At 43.4% G+C, this 17,156-nt stretch overlaps 1 protein-coding gene and 1 long non-coding RNA gene across 5 annotated transcripts in view; one reads left to right on the plus strand and one right to left on the minus strand.

The window, feature by feature from the left end:
• The window catches only part of NIPBL (NIPBL cohesin loading factor), a 188,321-nt gene that overhangs the window by 110,111 nt on the left and 61,054 nt on the right, over positions 1 to 17,156 (minus strand). For all 4 annotated transcript variants that reach the window (XM_056546390.1, XM_056546398.1, XM_056546382.1 and 1 more), the window contains exons 2-3: positions 16,459 to 16,603; positions 6,302 to 6,467 (exon numbers count right to left, since the gene is read on the minus strand). In XM_056546390.1, the coding sequence (XP_056402365.1) occupies positions 6,302 to 6,467; positions 16,459 to 16,522 (230 nt within the window). In that variant the 5' untranslated portion in view covers positions 16,523 to 16,603. The remainder of the gene's footprint in view (positions 1 to 6,301; positions 6,468 to 16,458; positions 16,604 to 17,156) is intronic.
• LOC130295561 (uncharacterized) overlaps positions 1 to 17,156 on the plus strand; it is a 55,331-nt gene that overhangs the window by 29,171 nt on the left and 9,004 nt on the right. The gene's annotated exons all lie outside the window — the stretch shown is intronic.

A 17,156-nucleotide genomic window follows, 5' to 3' on the forward strand; every position in this document is an offset into this window, starting at 1 on the left:
GACAGACTGGCAGGGAGGGGCAGGAAGTAGCGTTCCCGAAAAAAGCAGGGGAGAACTAAGCCACCATAGAAGGGACCGACAAGACTAACAAAAGAGAATGATCTTGCGGTCGAGAGACAATGGAGACCTGCCCCACCGGAAGAGAATCACCAGTTGAAGAGGTCGGTGATGAAACTGGGTAAATGGCACAGCCACCACGGCCGCCGACAACCGACCCAGGACATCCATGCAAAAGCGAATGCAAACTGGAGCAGGGTGCCGAAGTCATTGGACTCTTGATAAGAGAGTCAGCCGATCGGTCGGCGGAGTCGAAAGCGGGCAGAGGCCATGTCGAACTGGAGCCCCATGAGAGCGGTTGGACTTGTCCCAATTGACCAAAGTGAGACAAGGTCTGGAGGTTGAGACTAAGACTCTCCAGGATCTGGGCCCTGGCTGGGGCTCTGATCAGGAGGTTGTCCAAGTAAGGAATCACGGAAACAACTGTTGTCCATAAAAGGGCGATCACAGGCGCCAGGACTTTGGTAAAGGTCCGCGGAGAAGTGGCCAGACCGAAACGGAGAGCCAAAATAGAAAATGACTGTCCGGAAATGCAAAGCGAAGGTACCGCTGATGACCGGGAAACAATGAGATGTGGAGGCAGGCATCCTTAAGTCCAACGAGGAACGAAAAACTCCCCTTGAACCATGGACGCCAGCACCGAACAGAGAGACTCCATTTGGGATGGGAAAGCAAGACGCTGGCTGAGATACCCGAGAACCAAGACTGGGCGAACAGAAACGCCTTTCTTGGGGACCACAAAACGGTTGGAACAAACCTCGAAAACGTTCCCCTGAAGGAACCGGGACAATTACTCCATGGATAAAAAAATTTTTTTAAAAAAAAAGGAGCTGCATGGTCCAGGCATCCCGGAGAGTAAGAGGCGACCAACCACCCAAGAAAGGTCGGCGGGTGGGGAACGGATAGCCGACCTCCGGGAGGAACGGGCTCGGAAGGAGGGAGCCCTCTTCCCGAGAAGGCACCTGGCTGGACCCTTTGTTGGTACCAAAGGTCCACAGAACCGGAAGGAGGACTTACGACGGAAAGCGGTTCTGTGAGCCTTATCCAGAGGTAATAGAGAACTCTTTTCCGCCCGTCGCCTCACTTCCTGAAGGTGGTGTCCGCATGCCAGGCTTTAAGTCACATGGAGGGACGGTGGCTACCAGGTAGCTTGTGGCAAAGGCAGCACAGTGGCTGCGCATGGAAGCAGAACACAGAAAATCTCCATCTGCGAAGCATCGGAGAGCCAGATTAAAGAAATCCCCCAGAGGGATCTTGAAGACTACCCTGGCGGAGTTGGGAGACCATACTGAAAGGGCCTTGACACCCAGGCAGAAGCCTCCACCTTCATGTCCGCTGGATCCTTGAAGGCAGCCGCATTAGCCAACGGCCGGGTAGGCGCCTTAGAGAGGCGGGAGACCGGCGGATCAACAGTTGGGGAGGAGGTCCACCGAGCAATGAGGTCCTTGGCGAAGGAATACCACGCTTGAACATTCTTCGTTTCCCGAATCTTCTTGTCAGGGTGCCTCCAGGCGGATACCAGCAGGGCGTAAAATTCAGCTTGAGAGCTGAAAGTCTTGGGTGCCGGTTGGGCACAAAGAAAGGAGACTTCTGGAGCCAAGTCCGAAGTTCCTGGGTCCTTTAGATGGAAGGCGTCTATTGGCCGCAACCAATGAGTACACCACATTAGGCACATCCGTGCGGTCCTCTGAGTCGGAGGCCGAATCAGAAACTTCTTCCACAAGTTCTCCAGGTGAATGGGAACGTGTGAGGCGGCCCTGGAAGAGAGAGAGACGGACCTGGTACGCGGGTCTGGAGAGCCAGAGCGGCGACCCTGGGAGCATTCTCTAGAGGAGCGACGCTTGCTACAGGTCGGAGTAACGGGGCGATCCTGCGAGAGGAGCGCCCGTGCCTGCCAGAAGACTCGGGAGATGAGTCAGATGACTCACCCCTATGATGCTGCTGTGAGCGTCAGAATAGGGGGAGAGCGGGACCCTCCAGAGGGCCGGTGTAGAGAGGGCCTCTCCAAGGCAGTCACGGGAGACCTGAGCCAAGTCTGATATAGACTGGGAGAGTGAGGGAACCCAGGCTGGAGGGGCGGTCGAACCAACCGGGTCTGGAAGAACAACCGGGGTAGAGTAGCAGGGGGGTCTGGGGGAGCAGTGGAGCAGGCAGAACAAGTGGTTCAGCAGAATCAGACAGTTAAGAGATACAGTGTTAATAGATTAAAGAAGTGGCTAACACTCCAGTTAACTGTTTAAAGGGAGGCCGTTCTGGGCCTCTCTCACCCAAGACTGTTCCATTCCACTGTTTTGCTAATACAGTCTGCTTATCTTACTTTTTCACATGCCTTAAGATCCCCATAGACCACAATGGGCCTATTTTAAAATTAAACCACAACACTAACACACTGTCCCACCTTGGGGCTCAAACCTGTGGTGGTCTCCAGGCTGTCAGAGAGGAGAAATGCCAGCCAATAGCAAGGGAGGGGCGTGTTAGGAGCAGAGGGCACCGCTGATTGGCCCCTGCCACCATAATCGCGCGCACAGCGCTGATTGGCCCTGAGAAGCTTCGGCAGCCATGGGCTTAGACACTAAGCTTAAACTGATTACCTCAGGTGCCTGTGGGCGGGTATACACTGCTGGGAGCAGCCGACTTTTCTTGTTGCCATAGTGTCGAACCTCCTAGTGACAGCAGCATACACCCATGGTCTGTGTCCCCCAAAGGAGCAGATAGAGAAAATATTAAATTTTTTATAATTAACCCCTTAAGGACCGGAGGTTTTTCCGTTTTTGCATTTTCGTTTTTTGCTCCTTGCCTTTAAAAAATCATAACTCTTTCAAATTTACACCTAAAAATCCATATGATGGCTTATTTTTTGCGCCACCAATTCTACTTTGTAATGACGTCAGTCATTTTGCCCAAAAATCTATGGTGAAGCGGGAAAAAAATCATTGTGCGACAAAATTGAAAAAAAAACGCTGTTTTGTAACTTTTGGGGGCTTCCGTTTCTACGTAGTACATTTTTCGGTAAAAATGAAACCTGATATGTATTCTGTAGGTCCATACAATTAAAATGATACCCTACTTATATAAGTTTGATTTTGTCGGACTTCTGGAAAAAATCATAACTACATGCAGGAAAATTAATACGTTTAAAATTGTCATCTTCTGACCCCTATAACTTTTTTATTTTTCCGTGTATGGGGCGGTGTGAGCGCTCATTTTTTGCGCCGTGATCTGAAGTTTTTAACGGTACCATTTTTGCATTGATAGGACTTATTGATCACTTTTTATTCATTTTTAAATGATATAAAAAGTGACCAAAAATGCACTATTTTGGACTTTGGAATTTTTTTGCGCGCACGCCATTGACCGAGCGGTTTAATTAATGATATATTTTTATAATTCGGACATTTCCGCACGCGGTGATACCACATATGTTTATTTTTATTTTTATTTACACTGTTTTTTTTTTTATTGGAAAAGGGGGGTGGTTCAAACTTTTAATAGGGGAGGAGTTAAATGATCTTTATTCACTTTTTTTTTTCACTTTTTTTTTTGCAGTGTTATAGGTCCCATAGGGACCTATAACACTGCACACACTGATCTTCTATGTTGATCACTGGTTTCTCATAAGAAACCAGTGATCAACGATTCTGCCGGATGACTGCTCATGCCTGGATCTCAGGCACTGAGCAGTCATTCGGCGATCGGACAGCGAGGAGGCAGGAAGGGGCCCTCCCGCTGTCCTGTCAGCTGTTCGGGATGCCGCGATTAGCCGCGGCTATCCCGAACAGCCCGACTGAGCTAGCCGGGAACTTTCACTTTTAGCCGCGCGGCTCAGCTTTGAGCGCGCGGCTAAAGGGTTAATAGCGCGCGGCGCCGCGATCGGCGCTGCGCGCTATTAGAGGCGGGTCCCGGCTTCACTATGACGCCGGGCCCGCCATGATATGACGTGGGGTTACTGTGTAACCCCGCGTTATATCAGAAGAGCAGGACCAAGGACGTACCGGTACGTCCTTGGTCCTTAAGGGGTTAATTTCGTTTAACTTTTTATTTATTGTATTTTAATAAAAAATTAAAAGTTAAACACCGCTTTATTTTTTTTAGGTAGTATTACTACTCCCAGCATGGAACAAACTGTTCCACGATAGGAGTAGTAGTACCTGTACTAATAGACAGAACGCCTTGGGTGTCACTTCTGACACCCGTTGCAATCCTATGTAATCTATAGAAGCAGGTGGCACGGCCGCTTCTCTGCTCCCCTGCACAGCATTCTGCGATGTGAAGTTATCTTCACATCACAGATTTATATTTCCCGCAGAGAGCTGTGATTGGCCAGATGGTCTCAGCCAATTAAAACTCAGAGCCATATACAAATAGGTATATATACACGGCATATACTACAGTGCAGGGGACCAGAGAAGTGTGGCCGTGCCATCTGCATCTATACATTATACAGGACTATCGCAGCAGGTGTCAGGAGTGACACCCACTGTGATCTGTCCTTAACTGCAGGTAATACTGCTCCCAACATAGAGCACACTCTGCTCCATGCTGGGAGCTGTAGTACCCTGGGAGCTGTAGTAACTGCATTAATAGACAGATCACAACAGGCGTCAGAAGTGTCACCCGCTGCGATTTGTCTATTAAAGCAGGTACCACAGCTCCCAACAAGGAGCAGAGTGTGTTTTATGTTGGGAGCAGTAGCACCTGCAGTTAAGGACAGATCACAGCGGTTGTCTCTCCTGACACTCGCTGCGATCGTCCTTCATCCTGAGATGTGGAGTGACTTTCTCCTGCCCTCCGCATCTCAACTATACTCCAGCTGGCCAGTGATGTGAATATAAATTCACATCACTGATTCATATTTCCCGCCGAGAGTGGTAATTGGCTGCCACCATCCGGCCAATCACCACTCTCGGAAAATATGAATCCGTGATGTGAATTTCTATTCACGTCACTGGCCGGCCCGGAGTATAGCGCAGAGATGCGGAGGGCAGGAGAAAGCCACTCTGCATCTCTGCAATAGAAAGGACGATCGCATCGGGTGTCAGATGTGACACCCAGGGCGATCTGTCTATTAGTACAGGTACTACTACTCCCAGCATGGAATAGTCTGTTCCATGCTAGGAGTAGTAGTAATACCTAAAAAATGTACAAAACAAAGAAAAAAAAGTAAAAAGGTTAAAAACACACTTTATTAAACACATTATTAAAATACATTAATAAAAAGTTTAACAAAATTATAAAACAGTTTTACATTTAACTGGCCCCTTACTACATTTTTATTATTGTCTGCTACATTTTAAGTCCCTGCCCGCACACATAAATTGGTCTCTGCTTAAAAAATTAATAAAAATTTTGTTATAAAAAAATATAAATTTTGTTAAATACATTTTCTCCATCCCTACTGCATCCATACTGCATTCATATACACACGTATATATTTTTTATTTTTTTTATTTTGGTACCCAACAAATTTAGAAAGAAAAAAAAATGCAATTTCCACTCAAAGGCAAAAACGCCAGGAAAAAACACAAAGAAAAAAAACACCAAACGCAGGAAAATTATTATTTTTTTTCTGGCCCGAAAAAACGTCACAAGTGGAAACTTAACCTAAGGCTGCACACACGTACCCCTCAGGACTCCAGACTGCATTTCCTGATTTTGAACTTCTGCCAGGTCAGCAGGAGTCCACAGTCTGTGCAAGAGATGGGGGGAAATGTGCTCTGGACAAGTAGGGAGACACCTATAGGCAGCTTTTTTAGATCCAAATAAAATATAGAAAACTTAATTTTCTACATTTCTACAGAAATATTTTTTTATTTCTCATAAGGAGTGCAATAGCAAACTTTTTTAATGAGAGTGCCCATTTAAAGTTCTGCTGGATTGCATCACGCACGACAAGTTTTGAATATTGTATATTCAAGTATATTTATGTCTAAGTCACCAAGTCTACGTCGCACTTATATCCATAAAATTGTATATCATATCATACACTCTAATTTTAGTAGGTTGAACAAAGTAATCGATTCATAGATTGCAATCTCATGTGTGTAGGTCCTGTAAATGAATCATGCCACAGACATTTTTACATAGCATAGAGGTGGTAACACTGATCAGGGCCCAGTTGGAATGTCGGACATAGCCAACAAGATTGAAACACTTTCCAAATCCACAATAACCAGAATTTTATTTTGTCTCTTTTTAAATTTGGCAAAAACAAACAAACAAAAAAAAAAAACACCCATCTACTTACATGTGGTCTGTTGACACCTGATTGAGGCTATGGACAAGCTGAGACACCAGAGGTTCATCCCTGCATGCCAGAAGGCAGTTCACCTCCTCTGCTATCCGTCCATTAAAGAGGAGGCTCTTTGTAGTTGTAGCAGGTAAAGGGGATGGAAGAGGCAGCTGGTTCAGTACTGTAAAAGAAACACAATCATATAAACCCATTAAAAACAATTATGTGGGCAATAATAAATAACTTACTTTCCATTTCTGATGCCATAGCCCAGAATACATTACACACAGACATGTGAGCGATTAATGTGAGCGATTAAAAAAAAGCAGGCCTTACATTCAGCCAACATAAGATAAAGCACTGTCCCTGGCAACATAGGCAACTAGAGATGCACCGTAATTCCGGCAGTGAAACCTATAGGCCGAAAATGGGGTTATTGGCATTGTGCAGAAATGGGGGGGGGGGGGGGGGGGGGGAAAAGCAGTACCAAAAGTTTGGTTGGTGAGTTGAAGACTCAACATCCTTTAGTACATTACTCAGGGCTTTTCTTGTCCTGATTCTTCAAAAGTCATGAGACTTGGGACTGGGACTCTGCAGCTGGTGTAGAACTATAAATCCCAGCATGCCATGGCAGCATGTAGGCATGCTGGGAGTTGTAGTTCCACAACAACAAGAGCCACAGGTAGGTTGCAGATGACTGCTCTATATAGTGCATGTATGTGTGTGTGTATGTTCCAGCATTACCTCCAAATGGCTAAAGATATTAACATGAAACTTAGCACACGTTACTTATGTCAACTACAAACATTGGATAGGTAAATTAACCCTTACACAGCCCCGTTTGCGAGGGTAAGGGTTTTAGTTTAAAGTCCCATACAAGTCTATGGGAAATATATGTTACTGCATAACTTCCAAACGGCTGGAAAAAGCTTGCTAATATTTTGTCACATGTTAATTATATGTCCACCAAAAATATAGGATAGTTAATTTAACCCTAACCTACCCCAAATTTGCAAGTGTGGAGGGTTTTTGTTTAAAGTCCCATGCAAATCTATGGGAAATTTATGTTCCAGCATAATTGGTGCACAGGGCAACACAGGGATTTGCTACAAAAATTATACAGATTAAAAATGCTGGAATACAATGAACACATTTTCTTTTTGCATATAAAAGATCAAAGTGCAGATAAAACATGCAATTTTTACCTTGAACAAAAAAAAAGAAAGTTCATAGTAAATATATAGAAGATATAAAAACTTGCGTCCTATATAACCATAAATGGCTGAATAAACTGTCTTGCTGTTAAATGGTTTATTCATACTGTATTTACAGAATACACTCAGAGCATCTTCTGGCTCATAACAAACGAGTTCACATGGGACACTACAAATTCCAATAGTGTGCATTGTTATTTGCCCAGCTTTTATGTTTGTATACCTACTGTATAGGACAACTACCACCGAGCATAATGGGCTATAATAATTTTTCTCTTTCCCTAGTTACATACATACATAATAGGGATCGACCGTGACCGCCAACCCCCCCCCCCCCCCCTAACCTGCCGCTCCGTGACCGCCCCCTCGACCCACCGCACCGCGTCGCACCCCCCACCGCAGTGCTGTGCGGTATACCGGTATGAACCGGATAATGTTTTTTTTCTCCCATGGTATGGATTTTTGCCCATACCGCTATACCGGTCGGGCACCTCCACCACCCTCAGAGTCATACGGTCCCTGCAGCAACTGGGAAGGTGAGTCAGGGTTCTGGGATGGACAGGGGTCTGTATAATATACTATACCTACAGTAGGCCCTCCAGCTGTTGAGGCCCTCCTGTTGTTGCAAAACTACAACTCCCAGCATTCCCGGACATCCAACGGCTGTCCGGGCATGCTGGGAGTAGTAGTTTTGCAACAGCTGGAGGCACCCCTAGGCGCGGTGCGGGGAGCGGTGGCGGTGATAGGTCTCAGGACCCCCGATCAGGCAGGGGGAGAGAAGCAGGTGGCGGCGGCGGTCTCTGGCACCGCAAAAGCCACTTCAGTGCATTGATTTAAAGCGCCCGCTTTAAATCAATGATCTGCAGCGGTGTCGCAGGGGGATAAATAGCTGATAACTTATACCGGAATATCAGTATAAGTTATCGGCTATCGGCCTTAACCTCCCCAGATTATCGGTATCGGCCCTAAAAAAAAAACATATGGGTCGATCCCTAATACATAATATTTTTCTTGGCATTTCTACACCAAATCAAATTCGTCACTCAAGGTTCGGAAAAATCTAGGTAACAACACATAAAGAAAGCTTTCTCAGGACTACATATAATTCTTCTACGCTCTGGCAGTAAGATCTTTGAGACTATTGCGATCAGGATATGGATTTGCTTGCAGTCTATAGCAAGTTTGTGGGACCTCAGGCAATTCTATATGGCTGTAGCCTCAGGCAAGTATCTGGCTACAAAGTTGTGGCAGATTTAAAAAGATATCCTGCTGCCAAAGTGTGATTGCATTTACGCTTTAAATATATGTTTATGGCTCTAGTTGCAAAATGAGGAAGCCCATCCATTGTCTTGAAAAATAAAAAAAACAATTGGCTAGAATTCAGTCAGTCTCTCAACACAAATAAGATCAGCTCTTAAATGGGCACAGTCACCAACTTTATTTTTTGATATGTTGTAGTACTTATGTACTACAACATATCTCTAATATACTTTTATTTTTTCAATAAAAAGGTTTAATTTACATTTAAAAACCGGCCACTGAAAAAGGACTGATTTTGGAGTGGCAATCAGTCCTTTTTCAGTTAGGCTGCACTCGCTCCCTGCGCATTGGCTCCCCGGCCACTGGCTTGGAGACCACTCCTCCCGCACACCGCCCCCTCGTTGCCGCCGCTGTCCCTGCACGCCCGCTGCCGGACTCTGCAGTAACTGCAAGTGTAATGAGCGAACGGGGTATGCGGGGCGGGGGAGGAGCGAACGGGCTAGTGCCGTAGCGGGGCGGCGGGGGTGGGGGGGGGGGGGGGAGGGGAACGGGCTAGCATTAAAAAAAAAAATAGGATGGTGGGAGCTACCCTTTAACCCCTTAACGACGCAGGACGTATATTTACATCCTGCGCTGGCTCCCGCGATATGAAGCTGGATCGCCGCATCATATCGCGTGGGTCCCGGCGCTAATCAACGGCCGGGACCCGCGGCTAATACCACACATCGCTGATCGCGGCGATGTGCGGTATTAACCCTTTAGAAGCGGCGGTCAAAGCTGACCGCCGCTTCTAAAGTGAAACTGAAAGTATCCCGGCTGCTCAGTCGGGCTGTTTGGGACCGCCGCGGTGAAATCGCGGCGTCCCGAACAGCTGATCGGACACCGGGAGGGCTCTTACCTGCCTCCCTGGTGTCCGATCGACGAATGACTGCTCCGTGCCTGAGATCCAGGCAGGAGCAGTCAAGCGCCGATAATACTGATCACAGGCGTGTTAATACACGCCTGTGATCAGGATGAAAGATCAGTGTGTGCAGTGTTATAGGTCCCTATGGGACCTATAACACTGCAAAAAAAAAAGTTAAAAAGTGTTAATAAAGGTCATTTAACCCCTTCCCTAATAAAAGTTTGAATCACCCCCCTTTTCCCATAAGAAAAATAAAACTGTAAAAAAAAATAAAAATAAAACATATGTGGTATCGCCGCGTGCGTAAATGTCCGAACTATAAAAATATATCATTAATTAAGCCGTACGGTCAATGGCGTACGCGCAAAAAAATTCCAAAGTCCAAAAAAGCGTATTTTGGTAACTTTTTATAACATTAAAAAATGAATAAAAAGTGATCAAAAAGTCAGATCAAAACAAAAATCATACCAATAAAAACTTCAGATCACGGCGCAAAAAATGAGTCCTCATACCACCCCGTACGTGGAAAAATAAAAAAGTTATAGGGGTCAGAAGATCACATTTTTAAACGTATAAATTTTCCTGCATGTAGTTATGATTTTTTCCAGAAGTGCGACAAAATCAAACCTATATAAGTAGGGTATCATTTTAACCGTATGGACCTACAGAATAATGATAAGGTGTAATTTTTACCGAAATATGCACTGCGTAGAAACGGAAGCCCCCAAAAGTTACAAAATGGCGTTTTTTTTTCGATTTTGTCGCACAATGATTTTTTTTTCCGTTTCGCCGTGCATTTTTGGGTAAAATGACTAATGTCACTGCAAAGTAGAATTGGCGACGCAAAAAATAAGCCATAATATGGATTTTTAGGTGGAAAATTGAAAGGGTTATGATTTTTTAAAGGTAAGGAGGAAAAAACGAAAGTGCAAAAACGGAAAAACCCTGAGTCCTTAAGGGGTTAAAGGACTTATCCGAGCTTTTAAAACTGATGGCCTACCCTCTAGATAGGCCATCAATATAATACTGGTAGGGATACATAGGAGGGTGGTAGTATTAAGTTTATGCTTTTTTCACATATATAGCTTTTGTTTACATTATAATTTGTGTGCGGCAATAAAACTGATACGGTTCAAAAATGAGCCGTCTGGAGTCACTATCTGCCTCCATCCAACTCATTTAAAATGAATGGGGTGCGTTAAAGGTCCGGCGGGGATAGAGCAGCGGCAGGTTTTTAAATTCTCCCACAGGATCTGGCTACTGTATTGTAAAAACGTGGTTTGTTGCACCCTTCATGAATGGGACAAAGATGAAGTATCTTACACTGCTGCTACTGAGAAAATAAAGCAAATGCATCATCAAGCACTTAAACACTGCAGAGGCTGCAGAAGTACAGCGAACTCCTAAAACAGCTGATGGGTGGTGGTGCCAGGCGTCTTACCCCTACCAATGTAATAATGGAGGATAGGCCATCAGTTATAAAAGCCTAAATAACCCCTTTAAAAGGAATCTGATCACCGCATCACCCACAAAAGCATGCTGGTACTGCCTTGTTGTCCTAGGAGACTAGTTTACCTTGGTTTTTTAAGTGTCGCTGTTTCCTATACAGTGATCCTTTAACTTACAATGGCCTCAACATACAAGAGTTTCAACATACAATGGTCTTTTCCGGACCATTGTGAGTTGAAACCAGACTCAACATACAATGTACAGACAGTCCAGATCTGTGAAACGTGTCAATGGCCGTAAGAACCGACCAATCAGAATGGGCAATTTACTGGTAAAACACCTGTATTACTGAAGCGTATGCACTGACTGGTGTCTGGTAGTGCCCCCTACTGTACAGGAGGTATTACATGTTCTGTACTATTTACCTGTATTACTGAAGCATATGCACTGACTGATGTCTGGTAGCACCCCCTACAGTACAGGGAGGTATTACATGTTCTGTACTCTTTACCTGTACCAGAGTTACCTGCTCCTTTGGACACCAGGTGAGGGCGGCTCCATGTTACTTTTTTTTTTTTTTTTTAGGACATTGTGTGTTCTGTACAGGACCCTGAAGAAGCTTCTGTCCTCTACATAGACCAGTGTTTCCCAAGCAGGGTGCCCCCAGCAGTTGCAAAACTACAACTCCCAGCATGCCCGGACAGCCTTTGGCTGTCCGGGCATGCTGGGAGTTGTAGTTATGCAACAGCTGGGGGCACCCTGCTTGGGAAACACCGACATACTTTATATTAGTTATCTACTTATTTTTCTTTAATCCTCACCTTTTCCTATTTTTGGATGACATTTTGGTGCCTTTAGAACCAATTACCAGGTTTCCATAGAGTTGTGGTTTCAACATACAATGGTTTCAACATACAATGGTCGTCCCAGAACCAATTAGTATTGTAACTTGAGGGACCACTGTATATCCCCAAAAACCCTAATATGTACATTAGGGGTTTTGATGGACTAGGGGCATTCCCTAGTCCTTCCTGGCTGGTCCCTAAATTTTTCCCCTTAATATACATAATTTGTCTCTTCTGCATGTAGCAACCAAGTACTGAGATTCTGCAAAGACGAGCAGAAAAGGAAAATTATGGATATTTTTTTTTTTTTTTTTTTGGAGGTGTAAATCAGGGACCAGTCTGGAAGAAGAAAGTGCATTTTGGGGCTAGGGAACCCCCAAGTTCACAAACAACCTCATTTTCATATTTGGGTTTTAGTGATATATCTGAAACAGCGGCAGCAGGGAAAATAAGGTAACCACCATTTTGATTAGTGTCACAAGTACCACCAGCAGGTTTGGTTAGTGCGGGTGACGCTGCTATCAGATTCCCATTAAAAGACCATATTTATGAATGAGATCTGTGCGTTGATCCTGCTATATGATCATGTATGCTTACAAGTGTATACGTGAATGGATCAGCACAAAAAAACACTGGCTTCTCTATGCCTGCAGTAGGTTTTAAAAACTTATTTTTAATTCACAAACACAATCTGGTGCTGCAAAATGTAATACAAGATAACATACTTTGGACGTCTATAGACTATGAAGGAGATTTAGCTAAAATCTATGTAGAGGGAAAGTGGTGCAGTTGCCCATAGCAATAAAATTGCTTATTTCATTTTTAAAAAGGCCTCTGAAAAAAATTAAAGCAGCACCCTAATTGGTTGCTATAGGCAACTACACCACTTCTATTTCACATATTAATAAATCTCCTTATATGTTATTTGTACACTCTAAATTCCATAGGGCCAGAAAGCAATAAAAAAAAAACAAAAAAAAAAAAAAACACAAACACGCTATAGTAAGCCCAGTCTGAACACAAAGCAAAATTCGCAGACAACACTATCAAACTATACCAATTTTTTAATCATAACATCATAAGGCAAAAACTTATTGTCGTGTCGCAGCTGTACAACCAGAGGCCACTGAGGCTTATGTGACTTGGTCCATTTATCTAGTATCTAAGACTTTTCTTTAAAGGGGTACTCCGGTGAAAACCTTTTTTCTTTTAAATCAACTGGTGCCAGAAAGTTAAACAGATTTGTAAATTACTTCTATTAAAAAATCTTAATCCTTCCTGTACTTCTTAGCTGCTGAATACTACAGAGGAAATTATTTTCTTTATGGAATTCTCTCTGATGACATCACGAGCACAGTGCTCTTTGCTGACATCATTATAATAATAATAACAATAACTCTATATTTATTGTTGTCCTTAGTGGGATTTGAACCCAAGGCCCCAGCACTGCAAGGCAGCAGTGCTAACCACTGAGCCACCATGCGGCCCTTAGCATACATCTGCTATGCACGGTTGCTAAAATGAACAGAGATGTAAGCAGAGAGCACTGCGGTCGTGATGCCATCAGTGTTCCAAAAAGAAAGGAATTTCCTCTGTAGCATTCAGCAGCTAATAAGTACTGAAAGGATTAAGATTTTTTAATAGAAGTAATTTACAAATATGTTTAACTTTCTGGCACAGTTGATTTAAAAGAAAAAAGGTTTTCACCGGAGTACCCCTTAAAGCTTTTCTTCATAGAGCTTGTCACTATGACTTTGTTGCAGTACCAGAGGGATTTACTTTTCCAACTGTATGAGGGTATTTTTTGGGGGAGCAAGTTGTATTTTTAACGGCACTATTATGGGGTACATATAACTTTTTGGAAGTATAATGAATGGTAAAAAAATAAATAAATAAAAAGCATATCTGCTATCATTCAATTTATTAACCCCTGTACGAACATGTATGTCCTGAGCTGCGCTCGCTTCATAGACCACAGGCCAGTTATCAGCAGCCAGGGACCCACAGCTAATGGCAGACATCTGTGATCACGATGATGCCCACCATTAACCCTTCAGATGCCTGGTCAATAGACGGCATCTAGAAGTATTATGGGGGTTTACAGAGACTCATCGGACAGAGTGCTGCAAGACCACATGGGTCCGATGAGTCGATATGGCGACTGGAGCTCCGCTCCCCTGACGAAACCGGTTTAACACAAAATAAAAACTTAAACTATAATGTTCTTGAACCTGTATTAACAGTGTAAATGTTAAAAAACACAAAAAAAAACTTTAAAATCCCATTACAGGAGAAAAAAAAAAAAGAACATATGCAAAACGATAAAAACTGCAAAACACGGCACCAAAAATTTTTCCCTCATACAGTTGCGTAAAATAAGTTATAGGAGGTCAGAGTAGGGTAATTTTAAACAAACTGTCAGGTTTTACTTTTTTAAAAGCATGTAAAAGTTGTGCTTTTCTTTTCAAATTTCCCATCACAAATAGTCTAGTTTTTGGTTCTGCTATACACATAAAATGAAGGTCATTACAGAGTACAATTGATCGTGCCAAAAAAAAAAAAAAAAAAACCCTCATATGGGTCTGCGGTTGGAAAAAATAAAAAAACTTATGGCTCCAAAAAAAAAGAGAGGAGGGGAAAAAAAATTGTCTGGGGCCGTTTTAAGGGGTTAAACAAGAGAATGATTGCAGTATTACCATGTGTTTTTTTATTTTACTAAAAATGATTGTGAAGATTATCCCAGTTTAAGATTACAAGTTATCAACCAACTACAGGATAGCGTCTCATCAATGGGGTCCAACCACTGGGGCCCCCAAAACCCACAAGAATATGGGTTCAATAAAGAAGCTGACATACTGATGACTTCTATAATGTGTTAATATACCTGGCATAGTATTACTGCTCGGCAATGATAAACTTAACACAACATAATACATGTACAGTTCATGGCAGGTCTGGAGGCCCAGCTGTCACTGCAACCTGTCAGGCCTTTGCAGGGCACCAGATGAAAACCCCTCTCTATATAACAAGCTCTTCGCTTGAGCATCTAAAGAGGTTTATGCTGTAGTACAGTCCTGCTGTGTCTTTGCTGGTGCTGTGTAGTGCACGGTTGTACTTACTGTACTCTGCAACAATATACACTGGCACCAGTGCAACTCAACTATTCAGCATTATTCTATGCCAACTAAGAGCATACCCCCGCAGTATATAAAGTTGTTCAGTGGTATGCAGGTACTTATATTAGAGCATTAGTGCAATGTAACGACAGCTGCCCTAGTCTGTGCAAATGCATTTAAAGTGCTAAAGTCACATGACCCATCTAAGCCACTTACCAGCTTTTCAAAGGATCATGTGACACATTCAATGACTACTTAGAAAGATCACAGACTATTACATAACCATATGCTGCTAGAAAGCAAGATAAATGTCTCTGCAGCAGCTACAACCTGTTCACAACGTGTCTATTCACAAAGTGTCTAAAGTATCCGAGACTAAATTACTAAATAAACCCCCCCCCCCCCCTTTGTGAGGTCACTTCATTACATCATGCATGTATTGGCATTGCGAGGGTATGCTTCATTTTATGACAAGAGGGGTCTGATCCCTGGGCCACGCCGATCATGAAAATGAAAGGGTCATCGTACAGAACAAAGAGTCACCTGCATTGCAATTTTCTGGTATTCAGCACCCTGTCCACCCACAATACAGGGAAAATGAGAGTATGGGGTGATGAATCAGGACTCTAGGTCCTTCATTCTTAGGATCAGTGGGGGTCCTAGAGGTCAGACCATATCATGTGATAAAGTGATGGCAAATATTAGTCATACACAAACACTTCATAAGATGGGAATATCCCATAAGTCTATTCACACGCACAGTGTCCTGCACAGGATTTAAAGATGTTGATTTTTTGTTGTGTTCAGTCATTTACTTTACATTGAAGTCTGCAGCATCAAACATGCGCAGGATACTGTAAATGTGAATGCACTCAAACTACTGTAAAGCCATAAATAGACAAGCAGAGCTGGACACTGGTTTGTCAACTCTATTCATTCTGTTTAAAGAGGCACTCTAGACATTTATCTCCTATCCAAAAGGAAAGGGGATAACATGTCTGCACTCGGCATTCGTTAGAGCGTCGGGTGCAACACCGGAGGCTCGTGACGTCACGGCAACGCCCCCTAAATGTAAGTCTATGGGAGGGGGTGTGAGGGCCGTAACATCCCCTCTCATAGACTTGCATTGAGGGGACGGGGAAGTGACGTCACTATTCTCTCCTCCCCCCCATATCACCAGTCATCCGGTACGAAGCGAAGTTCGCTCCGCAGCGGCAGGACCCCCGTGATCAGACATCTTATCCCCTATCCTTTGGGCAGGGGATAAGGTATCTAGGAACAGAGTACCCCTTTAAGCCAAATGTAGGCAAGTAAAATAAGACACAATTTAGAATATACATATATAAACATACTTTTATAATAAAAAAAAAAAAAAAGTACTTACAGTCTGTGAGACTAGCAATTCCCGCTAGAGTCGTAATGGGAACATGAGGCATATCCCCATTCATCCTGAAGCTGTAGGATGGTGGAATCTATGCACGTATTTTAATGGAGGTGCCACCTGTCATTACTTCCCATCTCCTTATACACTAAAGAAAGTAAAAGAAAAAAAAATCATTAGACAATTGCTAAAATCATGTGTACATCTAGCATGCAAGCAGAAAACGGGCTCAAATTCTACAATAAAGTATTATTAGCTCTATGAGAAGCAGTTTGGGCAGAGTGGTCACCATTAAAATGATCATCGCTACAGCTGCATTTCATATTTCAGGTCATGTAAACAGAAAATCTGTAAAAATAAATCACCCAATGGTCATTGCCGGGGGGAAAAAACTACTAAAAAAAACCAAAACACACTGCCTAATAACACAATACAATAATCACTAAAATGTTAAACCATAGCAGCTCTTTTTTATTTATTTATTTATAAAACTAGTTTAGTATCCGGCAATGCTTTGTCTTCCTACCTAAAACCTTGTGGGAGAGGAAAAGCAACAACTCTCTTGTAGATCTATCCTATGCCCCGAAATAACAATTTTCTGTACCTGCCTGCTGTTTTAAAGACCTGGGCAATCTCTGCAGCCTGAGTGTAAGGCCTCGTTCACATTAGCATTGGTCTGTTCTGCTCAAGAAAAAAAAAAA

Source organism: Hyla sarda, chromosome 1, assembly GCF_029499605.1.
Source record: "Hyla sarda isolate aHylSar1 chromosome 1, aHylSar1.hap1, whole genome shotgun sequence".
In the NCBI taxonomy this organism is placed as follows: domain Eukaryota; kingdom Metazoa; phylum Chordata; class Amphibia; order Anura; family Hylidae; genus Hyla; species Hyla sarda.